This window comes from Dermacentor variabilis, chromosome 2, assembly GCF_050947875.1.
Source record: "Dermacentor variabilis isolate Ectoservices chromosome 2, ASM5094787v1, whole genome shotgun sequence".
Lineage (NCBI taxonomy): Eukaryota > Metazoa > Arthropoda > Arachnida > Ixodida > Ixodidae > Dermacentor > Dermacentor variabilis.
In genome coordinates this window covers 94,766,950-94,787,308 of record NC_134569.1, presented here as the reverse complement: position 1 = coordinate 94,787,308, position 20,359 = coordinate 94,766,950, and the positions used below count along the sequence as shown (strand labels likewise).

The 20,359-nt window shown below is 49.1% G+C and overlaps 1 protein-coding gene across 1 annotated transcript; it reads right to left on the bottom strand.

The window, feature by feature from the left end:
• Positions 1-883: 883 nt before the first annotated feature.
• LOC142570902 (uncharacterized) lies at positions 884-2,454 on the bottom strand. Its single transcript, XM_075679204.1, has 3 exons — positions 2,425-2,454; positions 1,407-2,021; positions 884-1,023 (listed from the first exon to the last, which is right to left on the bottom strand). Exons 1-2 carry the CDS (start codon positions 2,431-2,433, stop codon positions 1,425-1,427), a joined length of 606 nt encoding a protein of 201 aa, XP_075535319.1. The 5' UTR covers positions 2,434-2,454; the 3' UTR covers positions 884-1,023; positions 1,407-1,424.
• Positions 2,455-20,359: the final 17,905 nt, after the last annotated feature.

Below are 20,359 nucleotides of genomic sequence, written 5' to 3'. Positions count from 1 at the left end.
CGCCTGTAGCTATGCAGTAACTGGACGCCGAAATTATCGTAAATGCAGTTCTATATCGCCTTAGCAACGGCTTTTTACTTTATTTCCTTTTACGATGTTTCTCATTGCTTCATCACTTACTGTTTCAGATCAAAAACAAAAAAAAAACATATAAGAAAAACGTGAATTGAGTATTTGTTCGACCAAATATGGCAGTGAGGGGGCCAAACGCTTCCACAGTCCATAACGATGGGCTAATCATGGCGCCAATGCTCTTCTGGCGCCATGATTATTATTGTTTTATATGAAGACACACATACACACCGAGATGGAAAATAGGTGTGAATAGATGCGAACGAATTCAAGACGCAGACAGCGGAAAGTTTCCGTAGGTAAAGCTAGGTCTTTACGACAAAGCTCACTTTAAGCTTGCGCACTTATATATATATAAGGATGACATATTGCTAAACGTCAGTGCGATAAATCATTAAATGTGTTTTCAGGAAGCATGATTGCGTAAGCAGAGGCCAGTGATTTTTTCTCCAAATGATTTCTTCCTCTATTTCCCCCTTAGTCTCGAAAGTTCCTCTAAGGTAAATTTTCAGTAATTTTCTGCGCAATATATGACCTCTGCTTTAACGTTAGCGACCTAGCTTCTCCAGTGCAAGAATGCGTTGCTCGTTACCTCTGTACATTGCTGAGCCCGAACGTCATCCCCGGCGCTCTAGAGTCACTGTTTCAGTCGCCTTATTTATTTTCCCAGCGAGCTCTCTATTTTCCTTTGCTGCGTCGGTCGTGTTAGCTCAACACTTCAGTGAAAATGGTGCGGATTTGGCAAAAGTCTGCGGGACGTAGACGTAGAGGCAGTTGATGGACGAAAGAGACAAGTATTATGAGCCATGAATAAACAAACGTAAAATAATTTATTCTTCCTATAAAGAGAGAGGGGAGAGCGAAATGGGCCCTGGTTGGTGAAAGGATGGCGACCCGCCGGTGAAGTTGCATCTGGACACTCATGCCCCACCGCCCAGGAGCTCAGGTGTGCTGTTGGATGAGATGAAAAGAGAGACCACACAGTTAGGCATTGTGCTTACAAATGCTCAGTGTGCTGTTACTATAGGTTAGTTCCGCTGTTACTTTACAGATTTAAGTATGGCATTCCAAGTGCTGGAGGAATTGTGAAAATGATACTTAATCCAGCATATTTGGCAGTATCTCATCCTTATGGCGGTCTTAATTGCACAGCGAGTCTTTGTCTTAATCATTACAGATTGAAACGCTTGTGCACCGCTCAAACAAAACTAAACGCTGGGCATGCGTAGAAGCTGGCATCGTTGAAGTAAGCGCCTTTATCTGCGTATGTCTAAAAAGGTTTCCTCCCAGTGAACTAGAAGCATTTGCTCTTTGCATTCCTAGTGACCACGTACCTGAGACGAGGGGATGATTTAACCGTAGAACTTTCCACCGTAGCCGTAGCCGCCATAGCCGCCATAGCCGTGGCCGCCATAGCCGTATCCGTGTCCGAGACCGTATCCGACGCCAACAGCGACGGGGGCGGCGGCGACAGCGACGGGGGCGACAGCAACCTTGGCGACAGCGGGAGCAGCGACGACGGCACCGTGTCCGTAGCCGAGACCTCCGTAGCCATAGCCGCCATAGCCGTAGCCTCCGTAGCCGAGGCCGAGACCGTATCCTCCGTGTCCGTAGCCGTATCCGTGTCCGACGGCGACGGCGGGAGCAGCGACGGCGCGGGTCACAGCAACAGCGGGGCCGAAGTGGTCGCTGCGGTAGGTGTAGGAGCGGGCGGGGTGGCCGACAGCCACCTTAGCCACGGGGGCAGCGACGGCAACCTTGGCGACGGCGGGGGCAGCGACAACGGCGGGGGCAGCAACGACAGCGTGGCCGAGGCCATAGCCTCCATAGCCACCGTGGCCGTAGCCGTGGCCGTAGCCGAGGCCGTAGCCACCATAGCCGCCGTAGCCGAGGCCGAAGCCGCCGGCGTTGGCGGAGCAGGCAAGAGCCAGAACAAGGAGGGCGGCGAACTGCGTGAAGAAAGACGGAGTGTAAGGACAAGGTGGCATGCTTACGCTAGGGGAGCCTAAGCTAGCTAGTGTCTGTAGTCTAGTTCAGCTGCACTCGCTCAAAGAATATCGCTCATCTACAGATAGAGCTCTTGTTGAACTTAACACCGTCTGCAAGATCAGTAACTACACTTCCTCAAGCTATACTCTTCCAACTGCGCGCGCCATATCAGGGGTTCCTTCCTCTCTGTTCTGCCGTTGTCTCGTAGCAATTTAGTCCTGTGGTTCTGCCGAGACACCTGTCACAAGGGGCGCGGACAGCCCTACGGCGTGCGATGGTGCTATCCGGTACGTTTCCTCGAAGAGTTGGTCCTATCCAGTCACAGACGGTGCTGCGTAGCCGAGGTAGTGCGTGAATACTCACAGCGTTCATGGTGTGTGTGGTCTCGGTGGAGCTGATGTCCAGACTGACTCTCCTCTGCTCCTGGTCAGGCTTTTATACCTCGGGCCCGAGTGGCCGCTTCTCGTTTCACCTTCCGCGCTCTCGCCGCCACCGGGGACGCGAGGAGGAGGTGGGGCCGGCCGCGTGCGTCGACGCAACACGCTTTCCGTTTATCGGGCCGCTATCGGATGCCGGGGCGTGTGTGGAATGGGCGGCGAATCTGGTTCAGGGAGAAGGCGGAGGTCCTCGGACAATGCGGCGCCCCTTTCGCCGCCGCTCGGCCCTCGCCGGACGCTGCGGCGGCCAGCGGCGTGCCGTCCGGCGCCGCAGCCGCGCCAGCGTAAGCGCCCTTCCTTCCTCCCCGAAAGCTCGCTCACAGACACACACACACTCTCTCTCTCCGAGCAGAGTGCGCGCTGCGCTGACAGGCTCTGTAGACTTTGGCCTCCAAGGCGCCGCTTTTCCGCGGGGTGACGGCCGTAGTAGGACGTGTCCCTCTGGTCATCTCTCCTTGATCCGTCCTTTGCCTGCACCGCTAGCCACAAAAATCTGACGTCTGGCGCATATCTCCGTTTTATCGTGGCGGCAGTCTTAAGCTTCCGCTTAGGTAGCTTGGCTACTCTACTTGGTAACAGCGGCTGGGCAATTTCATTCCATCCTTCCCGGAGGAATGGAGAAAAGTAAGATCGAACGCCTCGTGAATAACAGGAACGTTGTGTTTACAGACCGTCAAATTCCTTAGTCCATGCACCATGCACTGTGCAGAGAGAGAGAGAGAGAGAGAGAGAGAGAGAGAGAGAGAGAGAGAGAGAGAGAGAGAGAGAAAGGGCATACGTGGGCGGGTTTCCACCGAGGCTGCCGTTTCACTGTTGGGAGCTTGCCTTATTTGTTTACCATTCAGACTAATGCATTCACAGAGAAATAATAGCCAGAATATCATAGTCTTGTCTGTTGTACCGGCGCGCTGTTTTATTTGACGTATAGAAATGAAAGACTGCTGGCTAGCATCAAACCCGAGTGAGCAGACACTGAAGTGCGCGCACACACCCACGAAAGACACAGATCGACGGACACGCACACCTGAACGCAGCGCTGCGACACTTAGGAGTGTCTTCTTTATGAACGTCGCATTTTTGTGAGCTATTCGAAAGAAAAAAAAAAAAAAGAGGAAGAGCGTCCTGTAGGTGCACACGAGAAAAAGAACGACGGGGCAATGTGGGTCTCGATTATTTCATGCTCGTAAAATAATGGCATCCCGCGACGCATTCTTCTTATTTTTCGAATAGATAGGCCGGCGTCTCATCACCATCTGAGATCGAAGAAGGGAAACTCGCTGCCTCAGGGTGAAAGGCGACACAGCGCCTTTCATTGCCTTTGCGACGGGCTGCTGATGTCGCACGTGGCAGATATTGATTCGTGTCTTAGATAGCTCAAGTCGGGAACCAACCGCATGTACTCCAATACATGCACAAGACCATCAGCCTTTATACGTCCCTGGATGCGCGCTGTGTATTACCGCTCTTGCTCTCCGTATACACCCGATGTTAGCAAGGGCGACGTCGCGTAACCCTGCATCTACCAACTCTCGTTCTATCTAGCGCGGCGTTCCCGTGAAAGATGGTGCCGCGCTTCAGCGTGGCGTGCGCGCACGCCAATTTGTCTTGCGCGATGACCGCACCAGTCTCGTCGTCCGCGTCACTCCGCGCCTGGCCTCGGGCTTCCTCACGCTCTGTCGCTGCTGTGCGGTGAAGACGCGCTGTACATCCTTTCAACTCTCACTATTTTCTCGCGCAGCGCTGACGCTCGGCTGGCGACCATGAGCTGCCGGAACAAATGACCTCGCAGGCACTGGTTCCGAGAGAAGTGGTTCTTGTGGGGAAGGAGAAAGGGCTAGCGCTATTTTCTGCAACCCATGTGGGAGCACGGCTCAGCGCCAGCAGGGTGGCGGGGTTGGGGTTAAAAGAGAGAGAGGGTAGGAGGGAGAAAGGTAGAGGGTCGTAGAGATGGAAGCGAAGTAGTCGCCGATCAGGAAGCCCGAGGTGGTGGGATGGCCGTTAGGCCATCCGTCTTTGTAGAAATGTCCTATAGTCTCGCCGAGAGCCCCGACGAGTCGAGGTACTCGACGACACTTAGGAAGGCTGGTAGCTGATTACGACAGGGGAAGAGGATATCTTCCTGCCGTGAACATGGGAGCCCGAGGCGGTGGAACTCTTGCAGAAGTCGACCGCGGTGCTGCAGGTGAGCAGGGCAGGCCAGCAGGAGGTGCTCCAGAGTTTCGGGTTCACCACAGGATGCACAGGCTGGCGAGGTGGCTTTCCCAAGGCGGTGCCGGCGGGCTGCCGTCCAGTAGCACTAGTTCCGAGCGCACACTCTTTCTTGCTCGCAACCCCCCCCCCCCCCCCCCCCCGCCAGACACACACACACACTTTTTTTTTATTCATATACTATCACTTCCACACGTTAGAAAAGACCGAGAGGCGATGAATAAAGCGCAGCGTCCTGTCATTATTTTTTTTTCTTGCGGTCCATTCTAACTCCACTACTAGGTTACTCACGAAGACGTCTGCTTTCTCCACTGTCATGTGTGTGATGGCTTCTTACGAGACAGACGCCTTGTATCAAAAGAAGATGGTGGGGAACATGGCGAAGGGCGACGGATATCCTTTTATTGCGTCTGCTCACTTCATGACGTAAGGTAAGTAAATACTGAGACAAGTATATTGTTTTTTGCCGCTTGATTCGACGGAAAAATCAAGAAAGGAATGCTTGCACAACACCCAGAGTGGAGCTCTCTCTCTCACTCACTCTCTGTTCATTTTTGTAAGCTAGATAAATGGATGTTAGGAGTAGACAGCTCTAACATTGGTGGTAGACCAACGGCCTCTGCTGGCCCAGCTAACCTCAGGGAATGGGCGGTCGCGGACGTGTATGACAGATTTCTTCGCAGCTTTAGCGCCCGCTCGCAACGGCGTAATCCCACAGAGCTTATTCGTTACAATCAAAGCACTGCGGAATGACGTAACTAGGAGCAGTTGTCAGTTTTAGAGTGTAGGCTACTTCTTTATCCATCGTTTGTATCTCTACAGTGTGTGAAATCGTAAGATATGACAAGCAACACCAGTACGCCCTTTCCCCTGTTCCTCGATCCATCTCCCTCAGAATCCCTTTCCTTTCTTCCGTGTTGTCACTGAAGAAGGGACGGTTCTACACATACTTTTTGTTTCTCTTTTCTACTTATTCACACACACACACACACACACACACACACACACACACACACACACACACACACACACACACACACACACACACACACACACAAACACACACACACAAACACACACGCACACACACGCACACACACACACACACACACACACACACACACACACACACACACACACACACACACACACACACACACACACACACACACACACACACACACACACACACACACACACACACACACACGCACGCACGCACACACACACAAGTGAAAGACGGCGCCTGAATTTCCATTCGCTGCAACGCCACGTCACGAGCGCGCCTCGAAGGAGTAGATCGGGCGAAAGGGAAGAACACCTGTTGGTTGATTGCGCGCCAGGAGTTGCGTGATGGGAGAGGGCATCGTCTCAGTGCCCCGTCGCCCTCGCTACCGCTCTCGCAAGCCTGCGTTAGCTGCGCGTTGCTCTTCTGCGCAAGCTCTCGCCTGCGTTCTAACGGTGCCTCACTAAACCCAAATCAAAACGCGCCATGCCAGTGAAGCGTGTCAACGCGCTTCTTTGCCCGCGAGGAGTTCGTAACTCGAAGGAGCGCTCAGCGGCGTTCAATTGGACATTAACGCTTTCACATTCACAACTTAACTGTCCCAGCATTTTGTGTGTGTGTGTGTGTGTGTGTGTGTGTGTGTGTGTGTGTGTGTGTGTGTGCGTGTGTGTGTGTGTTTTCATTTACTGGGAAGCCGATACAGTGTAAGCTTGGGCTCGTTGGTACGACATTACGAATGGTGAGGCAGCGCGACAAAACGCTGGCGAAAGAAAGATGTGTGTGCATGCTTGTGTTTCTTACGTCTTACTTTCATGCATGACGCCTTTCGCGCTGCCTTACCATTCTTCCAAGAGAGATACTGACGGCACTGCGAACTCTTTTGTATGTATGTATGTATGTATGTATGTATGTATGTATGTATGTATGTATGTATGTATGTATGTATGTATGTATGTATGTATGTATGTATGTATGTATGTATGTATGTATGTATGTATGTATGTATGTATGTATGCGCCTCTGTGTGTTGGTGAGAGTGAGAGTATATGTGTGTGTGTGGACGCGTGCGTGTGTGTATGTGTGCGTGTGTGTGTGCCTAAGTGTGTGTGTCAGATCAATCGATGTATCATCCTGCGTCTTACGGAGCCTGCAGAGTCGGAAAGTACTCTCAGGACACATTGTGGCAATTTTTTTCGTGGCGAGCACAGCGAGGAGATTGAAAGAGAAAGTGTGAGGGCTTATGAACGCACACACCTACTTATATGCTGCATAAAGAATGGTAACGTAACAGGATGCTCTCCAAGCTACGCGTCTCCTGTATAGGAGGCTAATACCTTAAGAAAAATATTAGCTGCAAAATCATCAGAAAAATTGCACCATAGTGTTGCACGAGCATTGGTCCAGTTTCTTCAGGAATCGGGAATCTCTAGAAGTTACTAAATCTCATTGTTGTACGGTAAAACGAACATGATTGCGATGACTTAGTTAACGGATTTCTGTTATGTGAAAAGTTTTTGGTGCTGTTTGGTGTGCTGAGACGATGAGGGCCTTGTTCCAGTGTACGCGAGTGGCGTGTTTGAGGTGTGAAACACACGAGACTTTTCTTTCCATGTCGCAGGTGTTTGTGCGCTTGTTTGTTTGCAGTGTTTGTTTGGAATGAGGCACTCATGAGGGATCTCGCTTGCTCATTTCCACGAAGATGGGCGTTTTATAAACTTTGAAACTAATCTCATTGTATTTTTTCTTGTAGTATGCTATCTCAAAACGTCATACTCTTAACGTAATAGAAAAAAAAAGAAGCGAGGAGCTAAAGCCACGAGTAGAGAGAGAGAGAGAGAGAGAGAGAGAGAGAGAGAGAGAGAGAGAGAGAGAGAGAGAGAGAGAGAAGTATGCATAGAAAGGGAGGGAGATTAACCAAATATAGTTCCGGTTGGCTACCCTGCATGGGGGGAAGGGCTAAGAGAGATAAATATAGAAAGAGAGAGGAAAGGGGAGATATAAAGAGAAAGGAGCATGAACAATCTGCGTACTCTACAGAGCGGTAGGGGGCGGGGGGCGGGGGGCGTTCCTAAAGTCTGTCGGGAAGCCCCGTAGACCGCAGGAACCTTAATAACGCGAGTAAGGCCTTCAGCGCGGATGTTCTTCGGGAGCACTGACCTAAAGCTTTCAGTTCTGATAGTGGACGATTGTACAACTGGTCCAGTACTCTGCACGTCACTTGTCACTGGGCACTGTATCGCGAGAAGACACAGATAATATGTGCGAGCGTCTCATCGCTGTTGAATGTGTCGCACGTGGGGCTGATGGTCATTCCAATAAGGAAAGAATATGAGTTCGTGAATGCAACGCCTAGCCACAGATGGTACAGCATGGTCTGTTCACGTCGTGGTAACCAAGGCGGTAGGTGCATCCGTATGTCCGGAGACAACGAACTCAAACGACACATGGTGAAAACTTTCGTGTCCCACAGGGGCAAAGTACATTCACGGGACATCAACCGCAGCCCAGCCGCAGCGTCTGTTCGCGAAAGCGGAATCAAGACACGCTGACCACTTTCATGTGCAGATTGGGCGGCTTCATCGGCGTGGTCATTCCCGCTGATGTTACAATATCCCGGAAGCCATTGAAATATTATGTTGTGTCCCTTGTTATGGCTGCAATGATATATGTGTCGAATTTCTGAGGCCACTTGTTCATTGGGTCTGTGGCGCATTGGGCTTTGTATTCACTGAAGGGCTGCCTTGGTGTCGCTAAAGACTGTTCATTGTTGCGGTGGTACCTGATTAATGAAATCAAGTGCAGCACGAAGTGTCGCAAGTTCTGCACCCGTCGATGTGGTCACATATGAAGTGTTTAATTTGATTTCTTCAAATTTTGCCGGGATGAAGACTGCAGCAGCAGAGCTGTTGAGTTTTGCCGAACCATCTGTGTAGACATGCTGCCGGAATTTGTCCACGTTGTGAATGTGTTCCAAAGTTGCTTGTTTCAAAGCTTGCAATGGCGCTGCGGCTTTGTTTGTGATGCCTAGAATTGTCAATTGCACTTGCGGCCGGTACAGGCGCCACAATGGGTCTGCTAATTGTGCAGCAGGCGTAAATTGTGATGGTAAGTAGGACTGATGTCTTTCAATACTTTTCGCAAAAGTTGAATGTGGTCTTTTTGCAGGCAAGCAAGCAAGCTCCTATGGGTGGGCAGCGCAACCCGGACGAAGGACGAGAGGAAGTGCACAATACGAGCGCAGGTATTGTGCTTGTATTGTACACTTCCTCTCGTCCTTCGTCCGGTTTGCGCTGCCCACCCATAGGAACATGTTCAATCACCAACTCGCCCAACTTGCCGTGTTAATTAAGCAAGCAAAATGGTGTGAGGTCCGAGCCAGGTGTCGGATGTGTGCTCTCAGGACATCTGTATCAATGTAGACTGTCAAAGAAGCGTCTATGGGAATGTTCACTGTCGCCATCGATGACGTAGTTTTTGGGAGACTGATACAAGTTCTAAGTACTCGTGCTTGCACACTGTGGAGCTTGTGAATATTTGTAGTGCAACTATTTCATAGTACAGGTAAGCTGGTACTGCACGAAGCCCCAAAACAGTGCTTTATATAGTTGCAACATGCCCCAGGACTTCCCGCCGAGAAACGCAAGAAGGTCCACAATGGCGGCCAAACGCTTTGTCATGTACGAGATGTGAGGGCTCCAAGGCAAATTTCTATCAATGATGACGCCAAAAATTCGGTGCGTTCGTCTGTATCGTACAGTTTGGTCATTAATTCGCAAAGCATACGAGGCCATCGCTTTGCGAGTAAAAGCAATGAGTGCACATTTCTCAGATGAGAGCTCCAGGCCTTGCCTTCTTAGGTATGTTTACACGGCCGTTGAAGCCTTCTGAAGTCGTGCGCGCATTTTTACACGTGTCACTCCTGAAGCCCATATGCAAATGTAGTCTGCGTGTACGGAGAGCTGAAAGGTTTGCCGTAAGGAATCGGCGAGACCAACGAGCACCAGGTTGAATAGGGAAGGGCTGAGTACTCCACCTTGCGGTACACCCCGACTGGTATAGCTAGAGGGCGTTGGTTCGTTTTCAGTCAAAATAAAGAAAGATCTTCCGTTCAAATAACTGCGTATCCAGCGAAAGGCGTTTGCACCAATCCCTACTCCTTCTAAGGCGTCCAGAATTGCATGATGGTCTACATTGTCGTACGCACCTTTAACATCAAGAAATAAGGCCGCAGTGATCCGTTTCTGATGTTTGTGGTGTTGTACATACGTTACAAGGTCACTAAGGCTATCTATCGACGAGTATCTGTGTCGAAAACCAGCCATTACCTCTGGATAGACGTTGTAAGATTCCAAGTATTATTCTAACCCTATAAGGATCATTCTCTCCATTACCTTTCAGACACAGCTGGCCAATGCTATTGGACGGTAAGATGACAATTCCAATGGAGATTTGCGAGACTTGAGGAGTGGAATAAGGCGACTGGATTTTCACGTGGTAGGGACAAGGCCATCACGCTATTATGTATTGTATAGGCCAAGAAGTGCATCTCTGTACTCTTGACCACGGTTTGCAAGCGTAGAGTATGTGATGCCATCGTTCCTGGTGACGAAGATCGCCTGCACCCAGCAAGTGCGGCCTCCAGTTCTTCGATAGAGAAATGAGCGTTAATACGAGGATCTCGGAAGCAAGAGGGGACAATAGTAATAGGTGCGCAAAGTGAATAGGTGAACGCCGCACCCGCGATCCTTGCGCAGTAATCTTCGGCTAAGTCGACTTCTCGGCGTCCTTGATAGAGGGCTAGAGATTTAAATGGAGCGTGCGGTTGTGGAGCTGTTCGAAGTCCGCGAGTAGAAATTCAAATACCTAAGCATATTGCCGTAAGACAGAAGAAGTTTAATCGAATTGGCCGAGTGTGAAGGCGAGGAAGGCCGCAAGTGAAAAATACATTCTTTGGAACTTTCCCGACAATAGCGTATTTATGAGATTGCTCAAGCTGAAGGGTGAACAATCTTTGATCGCGATCAGCACGTTTACTGAGCAAACTTATTTCGAGTAAAGAGAAAAAGAAACAAGGAAGGGCGTTGGTTCGGTGGGTGCTCTTGCTTAGCTCCCAATATTTTTCTTTCTTCTTGTGCGTAGCGTGGCTGTAAGTGTTAACAGATAGGAATAAGAAAGACGGAAAGACATCGTATCAAGTCTTTGGGAGCTTACATGCAGCCGGGCGACTCGCATAGATTTCTTGCTTTCTTCTCTTTTCTGTTTTCAATCGGCAATTGTTCTTTCTTTATTCTGCTGGCTCGCCCTTATCTGTTCTCCCGCGCACTGCCTCAGTGGCCCGAACGAACTGTTACCGAGTTATCCTTGGCGCGAGGCTCGTGGCAATATGCAAGTGCGCCAGACCGACCGGCCGGTACGTAGTGGGTCCCGCTGGGCGGCATTGAGCAAGCACACAGCACCGGAGGCCATGGAAAAAGCTGCGGCGATGCCCGAAAGACAACGTAACAAGTGAGTAATGGAACGGAAACTGCCCAGAACCCTTCCGCCCGCCGATCGACTCCGTGCTTCTTTTCATTTCCTTCAATTCTACTTTTCTTTGTTGCGTTTGTTTTGTTTCCTCATACCTTTGGTTTGTCGCATACCACACGTCTAGATTGCACACTGCGCATACACTTCCCGCATACGCTTGCGCGCTGCATCCATTTAGTCCACGCCGTCACCGCTTTCGGGCGGGTTCTCAACCGATTGCGCTGCCCGCTGTACGCAACTGCGTAAGTGTCCCCGTGCTCGCGGCCAGCTGCGGTAATCTAGCTCTACAGCTCGCATCGGTATATCGAAGCACGCTGCGGGAAGAGGTTAGCGAGTGGAGAGGCAGAGAGGGGGCGATGTCAGGGCGAGCGATCACGGTTCACCTTGGCGGCCTCGGGTGCGTCACAATTGGTCGTGCGCGGCCACCTTGCCCGTGCCAGCTGACCGGCCAGCGAGCCAGCTTCCCCGGCCGGCCGTTTCGTGCGTGCGTGCTTCTTCCGAGCGCGCGTGTGTGTGCGTCGTGCACCATCCTCACCGAGGCGTGTAATATCCTTCCTTTGTGTTGCTGTCTCGGCCTAGTGGCTTTTCGGCCCCGATGCGTTTGAGAACGCATTCCGGCAAGGTCGTCTCCGCCGCGGTGGGAGGGAGCGCGCGGAAGACTTATTCGCAGCGCGCGCGCGCGCGCGCTTGGCTCTGCGACGATGGATCCAGCGCGAGCGTTCGGGCTCGTTTTCACGCTCTCTCTTTGAGCGAGCGCGCGCGCGTGGTACGATTATGATCCTCGGTGCCAAGTCGCGCGAAGGCGAGGTATTTCCTTTGTCTCTTTTGTTTCGCTCGAGCGCACGTTCATCGTCTTCGTCGCCGGTGCTAATGAGCGCCGACAACAACGCGCTAGATGACGACTTGTCCTCGCGTTGAGGCGAGCAGTGGGGCGCAGCAGTATTAGGGAACACAAAGGCGCGGAGTGGGGGAGGAAGGCGGAGGCAGACGACACGGCAAGCGGTATGCGACAGCTGCACGTGCATTAAGGAGACGGGCAGAGATGTTCTAGGACGAGACACGAAGATGAGGATCCAGCAACGCCGCAGGAGGAATGAGTTCGCTCTACGACAGCTATTAGGTTTGAATCTTGCTTCAGAATTTAGACATACCACTGCCCTTGTGTGATAATCTACACCGATGGAGGCGGACGGAGATTTCTAGGATGATACACGAAGAAGACCAGTCAACGTTGCCTAAAATGAGTTGGCTCTATGCTTGGTTTAATTGCTCTTGGGATTTTACATAAACACTAGAGGTGAGCGAATATAAACTTTTTCGAATGCGAATCGAATAGGAATAGTAGGAATCAAATGTCGAAACGAATCTCGAATGGTCGAACGCAGATAAATATATTTACAACAGGAATATTTATTACGGTAATATTGGCACTACATCACTACTGACCAGTGCAAAAAAGACCGTTATCAGGGAGAAATGATCACTTATAAACATGAGAACAATTATCATTAAGAAAACTACATGAAAGCAGCCCCGCAACAGTAGAGCCTGGTTGCAAAGTAACATATAATAAAAAGTGGTTGCTGTATGACTAGCTTTCCAAAACAGCTTAATAGATGGCAACCGAAAAAAGAAGAGAAGTTGTGAAAGAAGACAGAAGACGCTGAAGGACTTGCCTGCCGCCGATACATATAAAAGCGTTCGTTGCACGGAAAACGTCACTGGTTGTAGCGTTAAAGACAAAAACTGATACGTGACTTGACAGCGAAAACACTAAATGATACAGTACAGACAAAAATCAGAATTTGTCATGTAGGCTTCTGCCAAGAAACCGAGAACAAAGTTTACATTACTCAGTTTGTTTCTGCATTGGTTCGAAATGTTCTGTCGTTGTCACGCTTCTGATGATTATAGCGACAGTTTGTTTACCATACAAAGAACACTAACCAGACTAACAGTCGGTTGTTGCGAAATGTTTGGTTAATTTCTAATATTCGAAAATACCGAATAGTTTCTTTCCTAATACAAATCAAATACTACACACTAACTATTCGTATGCGAAACTTCGAATATTCTACTACCCCTAATAAACACTGCTCGAGTGTGAAACTATACACCGACGTGTTCTCGCTAACAAGCTTAGCTATTTAATTCGAGGCTACATGTCGTGGTATATGTGCATTTCAGACTAGTTATTGGTGATTTATAAATGCCACAGATCTTTGAATGTTTTTTTCCAAACCTCTCTTTCTTTGGCTCAAAGGCACGAGAACACGCTGCACTAATTCACACTAATTGCGTGCGGAATAATTTACACTCGGACGGGCAGTGACACAGTCATTTCGCATGCAAGTACGTGATATCTGACTTGTGCTGTACCGTAAGCGTCAAATTAACGTAGCGTATTTGCGCGGTTTCTGCTGAAATGTGTAGCTGTTGGCAGACGTTTTTGCTACACAGCAGAAATAGTTGGCTATTTTTTCGAAGTCGTTCGGGCGTGATGAAGAGCGCGGATAGCCTACTTCTACCTAGATTCCACACTACTACTTGATCGATTTTTTTTCTTTTTTTTTCTTTAGTGGCACGAGCTTCGGCTGATACTCTTGTTTCTTGCGCAGCACTTCCGGTTCCCCTCCTGAGACGGCCGGGGACGAAATTCAGAAAAACATATACTACAGTACAAAATTCATGGGTTTCATCGTAGATACCAAATCAAAGCATTAGCTTTGTCACAAGTTGAGTTACTGAAGTGTCTGGAATAATTAAAATTAATTAGAAATCACTGATTACCGCACACCAAAGCACAGAATCGTATACTTTAGAGACCCGCCACGTGAGCACGACATTGGCGAAATTCCTGGAAACCCGGAAGTAGAAAGCGGAAGTAATGACGTCACACACAAGAAGGTGGCATGATATTTAACCGGCCAATTAATGGCAAACAGTTGCTTGGCATAGACTGAACATCTGCCTAGCAGAGTGGATGAAACGTTACTCCCTCCTCGATTCTCCTCTCGGCGCTCACCTGTTCGCTCCCTTGCTCGCAACAGCTGCGAGCGCGCACTCGTTGGATGCTGTGACGTCAGCACCGGAGGGGACGCGTAAGGCGCACTTCGTGCGCCACTCGCTAGGGGGATACGCCCCACCAGGTGGCGCGCGCTGCGCTTCCTCCTCGCCCTCTCTCCCCTGCATATTGTGCCAGGGGAAAGACGTTCGCTCGCTTAACCCAAAGAAGACCAACGCCGAGGTGCGAGTGTCACTAAGAGTAAACCAAGTCAAATGTTCGGGTCGCCTACCATTTTCTTTTTTTGCAGAATTGCTGTAAAGGCGACCGGAAGGATGGGAAATAATATGAAATGTGTGCAAAACAAGTCACATGATTGTGTGGTGAAATTTCCAACAATATACACAGTGAAATTCTACGGGATTACAAACAAAAAAATTAACATTTCGGCCATGTGATTGCTATGAAGTGTAAAGCCAAAGTCAACGTGAGGGCTGGCAGTAGAAACACCCTATGGGGTAAAAGTTGCATAAACCCAAGTAAAGTGCCTCAGAGAGGCTGGCCGCCGCTTCGATAGGTGGACCTCTCTGAAGGTCACTCCGAAGTTCATCTTATCCAAAGTTAGGTCCACCTATCGAAACGTCAGCCAGGCTGTCTGAGGCAATTGGGTTTACGCAATTTTACCCCATAGGGTGTTTCTATTTGTTGTTTCTATTTGTTTCTATAGGGTGTTTCATTGATGGAAACGGTGGAAACCATACGGAGGTCAAGAAAATCACGCTTAAAACGGATAACGCGTGCAGGATGATCAGACGCCTGGCGGGAAGACACAAGGGCATGAAAGAAGATAACCTCATCAGGTTAATGAACTCTTTCGTGCTCTGTCATATTTCATACGCCGCTGCCATGTACAACTGGACTCAGGTTCAACTCAAGAAGCTTGACGCAGCGATCAAGAAGGTTGTTAAAAGCGCATTGGAGCCCCCAATTCGAACCAGCACTGCAAAATTGCTCAAGTTAGGAACACACAACACGACCATGGAGATGGTGGAGGCTCAAGAAGCATCACAAATAGCGAGAATATCTACAACCAGCACGGGAAGATCAATCCTGGACAAGATCATGATCAACCCCATTACGTATCCAGCACAGTACACTAATGTTAATCAAGAATTCGCAGACAACATAACTGTCGCACCGCTACCCAGGAATATGCATCCAAAACATAACATCAACAGGAGAGTTGCACGAGCCAGGGCGTTAATCAAGAAAATGGATAAAGGGGGCAGAGGAGCCTGCTTTGTTGATTCGGCTGCCTACAAGGATCAAACTAAGTTCGCGGCGGCAGTAGTGGATCATCAGGGCAATTGCACCAACTGCGCCACGGTCTACACTAGCAAACCTGAAGTCGCTGAACAAGTTGCCATTGCATTGGCACTAACAGACGATAGATTTTGCAGAAATATATAGCGACTCGAAAACAGCTATTAGAGCTTTCAATAGGGAAAGAAATGCCCCACAGGCTGCGAGAATAATTAACAAAAGGCAATCAAATGTTGCACGTTACATTTATTGGTTCCCGACGCACCTTGGATTACTTGATGGTATTCCTGTCAGTCCAAATGAATCGGCCAACAGCGTCGCTCGCGACCTTACAGACCGGGCCGCTTTTACATATGGTTTTGATTCTGCTGGATTAGAGAACTTACAGAGAGATACGCTCATTACATACAATGAAATTACAAAACATTACTACATGGGAAGGGTACCCGCCGCGGTTGCTCAGTGGCTATGGTGTTAGGCTGCTGAGCACGAGGTCGCGGGATCGAATCCCGGCCACGGCGGCCGCATTTCGATGGGGGCGAAATGCGAAAACACCCGTGTACTTAGAATTTAGGTGCACGTTAAAGAACCCCAGATGGTCAAAATTTTCGGAGTCCTCCATTACGGCGTGCCTCATAATCAGAAAGTGGTTTTGGCACGTAAAACCCCATAATTTTTTACATGGGAAGGAGGGAGTTTTCACCCCCTCACTATAGGCTAAACAGAGCACAAGCAGTTACACTTAGGCAATTACAGACAGAGTCTTATTATTCACCTGCACAAATAAAGGAATGGTATGACATTGCAGACATGAATATTATATGCAAAACATGCAAAAAGTCTATATGCACGCTTGAAGATCTGCTCTGGGAGTGTGGGTCGCTCGGCCCTGGCATTTCCCGGAATCGGTTTTTAGGAATGATCGGATCTCCAGATCATATCCCTCAAGTCCCGGCTGTCCAGTACGCCCGTGATAGGGCTAGGAGGCTCGACCTCCCGGTCCCAACATGGGACTAGCCAGGCAGGTGGCAACACCTTGTACAGGACAAAAATAAAGTTTTTTCCTCCTCCTCCTCCTCCTCCTGGCGCGGCAGCAATGACTAAACTTAAAATTTGGCAGACACTTAAGACTGCTTACGTGCGGAAGTGCGAAAGCACCATACCGCTTGTGGACCTCGCAACGTCGTTAACACACTCATTTTATGCAGTCATGACGTGGCGCCACCTCTTCCGCGCTGTTACGTGGGCCGCCCAATGACGCACGCACTATTCGGTGAGATGGCTGCGAACTGACGTGTGCAATCAAGCACGCACCGAGCACACTTTTAGTAGGCGAGAACGGTAGAGCAGCCATGGCTTCAGCGGAGCGTGGTCGTCTCGCACCCAGGAGGCCCTGGCTGGATTACAACCCAGACCGAAATGTAGTAAATTTTCTTTTCAAAGCCGCTAGTTTATTTTGTTTACCGGAACTTCCCTGAGAAATGTGAGTTCCGTCCGAGCATTTTTTTTGACGTGTTTTTATTCATTGCGGTGGGGCCCATTTTTCGTCACGGCGCAGTTTCGTCAAGGTCACCGACAACATATACACCTAAGGATTTCGCCTTAAAAGAAATGTAAATGTCGGGCCGAACGATTCATATGGTGGTGGATTAGCCAGCGAAGCTGTTTAACTGACTAAGTTTCGCATTGTAAATCATTCATTCACGCACACGTATACATCTACGTATAATTTTTATTTAACTTATTTCGAAACGATGGTGATCACGGCTTGTTCTTCGGCCGTGCGCACAATGCGTGGTCTTCCCATTTTTTGTTGGAGTTGCAACTGTTGCAGTGGTTTACCCCTGCAATGCACAATCCGGTTCTTACACACCGTGATGAAGAAATTGCGGTCACTGACCAAGTCAAGGTGAAAGTAACGCAGAGACGTTTCGGGACCCGTACGCGTTCCTGGATCACACCGCGGCGGCTACCGCGGTGCACATCCCCGTGCTTTCCCGCCACAACTACCACGCGGTTGTATCGAGCGCAGACGACAGCAGACGCAGCCGGCAGCAACGGTGGCCAGCGCGGGCGCACTCCCCCACCGCGCCGGTGCGGTGCGCAGGGAAGTTTCGTGTCCTTTCTTTCTTCTGCGCCGTACTATCGTTCGTTATCTTTTTTGTTCACTTTACGGGCATAAGCCTGCCCAGATACTCCTCCTGCGAGACCGCGCATACGGCTAATTCATACAGGTTCGTCAGGTAAACAGCCTTTGCTGTAAAAAAAAAAACAAGAAAACACCAAGAAAACATACGAAACAAGCAGAAAACACACCCGTGTCCCGTTCGTTTGTGGTGCGTTAAAGATCCCCTGATTGTAAAAATTAATGCGGAGTCCTCCCCCAATAAGGCGTGCCTCATAATCAAATCGTTGTTTTGACACGTAAAACCCCAGAACTCATTTATTCAATTCTGCCCGTTGTCCTGTCGGCGTTCCATAATTAGAACGTGTTCTTTTCAATCTCTTCTGCATAAGTATACCTGCTTTCTTTTCTTGCTAAATTTTCTGTCTTTAACGGCTCATTTTAAGCTTTCACACTTATATTAAAGTGTTCATAGCTACGTGGGAGTAAATTTTCTGCTTATTCTTTACTTTTCTTTGATATGGTAGGTTTAACAGAGATATATAGCGACCAGGTTCTACCTTATTCATTTATTTGCTCGGGAAGAGAGAGGGAAGGAAGGCAGGGATGTTAAGGAAGGCAGGAAGCAGGGATAAGGAAGGCAGGGATGTCAACTAGTCAGGAGTCCGGTTGGCTACCCTACACTGGGGAAGGGAAAAGGTTAAGAGAGAGAAGAGAGGGAGAGAGATAGTGTAGAGGCGTGCACAGACCGTGCTGAAGTCAAAACCGCTCGTACCAGCCAGACGTTCTTAGAAAGCACAAAAGTGCATTCACTGCCTTCTGAGCCGATGATCGGTGGGGACGGCGTTGTAGTACTTTCTGTTCACTCAGAGGACGATCATCTAGTTTCCTCAGTGGGTCGGACAAAGATCGTCTTTGTGCTTGAAATTGAGGACTGTGGCACAATAAGTGGTCAATGTTCTCCTCGCATCCGCAAACATTTGTATTAAGTCAGGCGGCACTGTTGGCAGCTCCAGTCTGACGTCACATCCATGGCACATGGTCACTGCCAACTGTTTTTCACGCGGGGATATGTTGAGGACCTTGCAAGTGGCTCGAAGGCCTCGCCGCAGGCGTTTTTTTTTGGCAAATATGCAACGAGTCGGGCAAGAAGGCCGTGGCGCCGCTGCAACTGCTACGGCGATACTGTTGGGCGTTACGCTGTTGCGGAAGAGGTAGTCGGTTCAGTTTCTGGCCTCGGCGTTATACTGTATATTGACGTGGACAAAGTGTGTTCAACACTGAAGCTTCATTGTTCGAGAACAGCAATACCAATTAAAAAAGTATGATCCTTAGCTTGGCTGCGATAATGACAGGCACTTCAAGCGCGATTTTGTTATCTCTATTGTTTTTTCAAGGTTCGCGGCTGCCTCGTTGCATAATCAAGAACACATGTAGTAATTATTGGAAGCCAGAGATAGTAAAGGAAAAAAAATGAATTGGGGTGTAGGGGAAAAGCGTGGGGGAGGAATTGGCGGAGTGCTTCACAGCCACTTGTAAATGCATATACTGTACGCGATTAATTGAGAAAGAAGCGTATTTAATAAGATAAAAAAAATTGCTCACATTTGCACGCAGTGGCTTGATGGTTACGGCCGATTCCGCTGCCGAGCAGTATGCCAGGGTTGGGTATCCTGGCTTAAACGGGCAGCGTTTCAACTGGGGTGGACGGTAGAAAAAATAAAATAAAAGAAGAATGCCTATGCTCACTGATGTTTCCGGCAACGTCATAAGATCCATCCGGTCGTTATCAACATCGTGAGTATGGCCACTGTAAGGAAAACTTAACCCGTTCCTTTACGTGTCGTGGACATCGCCTACGCATGCGTTACCGCAGCATCACGCGCAGCTGCACAGAATGCGGTACACTTCGTTACGACCGACGCCGTGTCGCCCGTTCTCTCCTCCATGTAGCGCGTGCCGAAAGGTTTCTGACTGTCTTTCTCCACTTGTTCTCCTCTCCATCAACCTTTGCTGCTTGTTGAACGGAGTATATACAGCTTACGACGATGCCTGCCAATGACAAATCTATTTTATTCTTTATTTTCTAAACGTGAATTTCTTACTCATTAGAGAGCTGCACACTCTCGAAAAGGGGTCGCTGTTTCCGCAGCTCTCACGTTGCGTGCGAGTATAGTGTGCCACTTATATGAGGGATTACGATTACATGAAGAAAACAGGCAATGAAGCCAGAAAAAGTGCGAAGGAAATTAGTTATGGTAAATTGTAAGGTAGAAGTATTAAGGTAAATGAAAACGAAAGTGGACGAGAAGATACCTTGTTCCGACAGGCGGGGACTAAACTGTGATCTTCCACCGATTGAACACCACATCGCACATACGTGAACGGATATCTACCGCATTGCGGAGGATGTGGGTTTGGTCCCTACTTGGCTGGGCAAGTTATCTTTTCGTCCACTGTCATTTCCATTTACTCTAACGCTTCTACCAGGGTTGTGGGAATATTCGAAACTTCCTAATGACGAATCGAATAGTGTCCTGTTCGGTCTTCGAATCGAATAGTCACTATTCGGAAATGCGAAAGTTTTTCCAATACTTAGCTAATATTTCAAAACGTCAACTGCACCCAAGTAAACACAAAATTTTAGGAAATATACGTTAAGTTTTCAC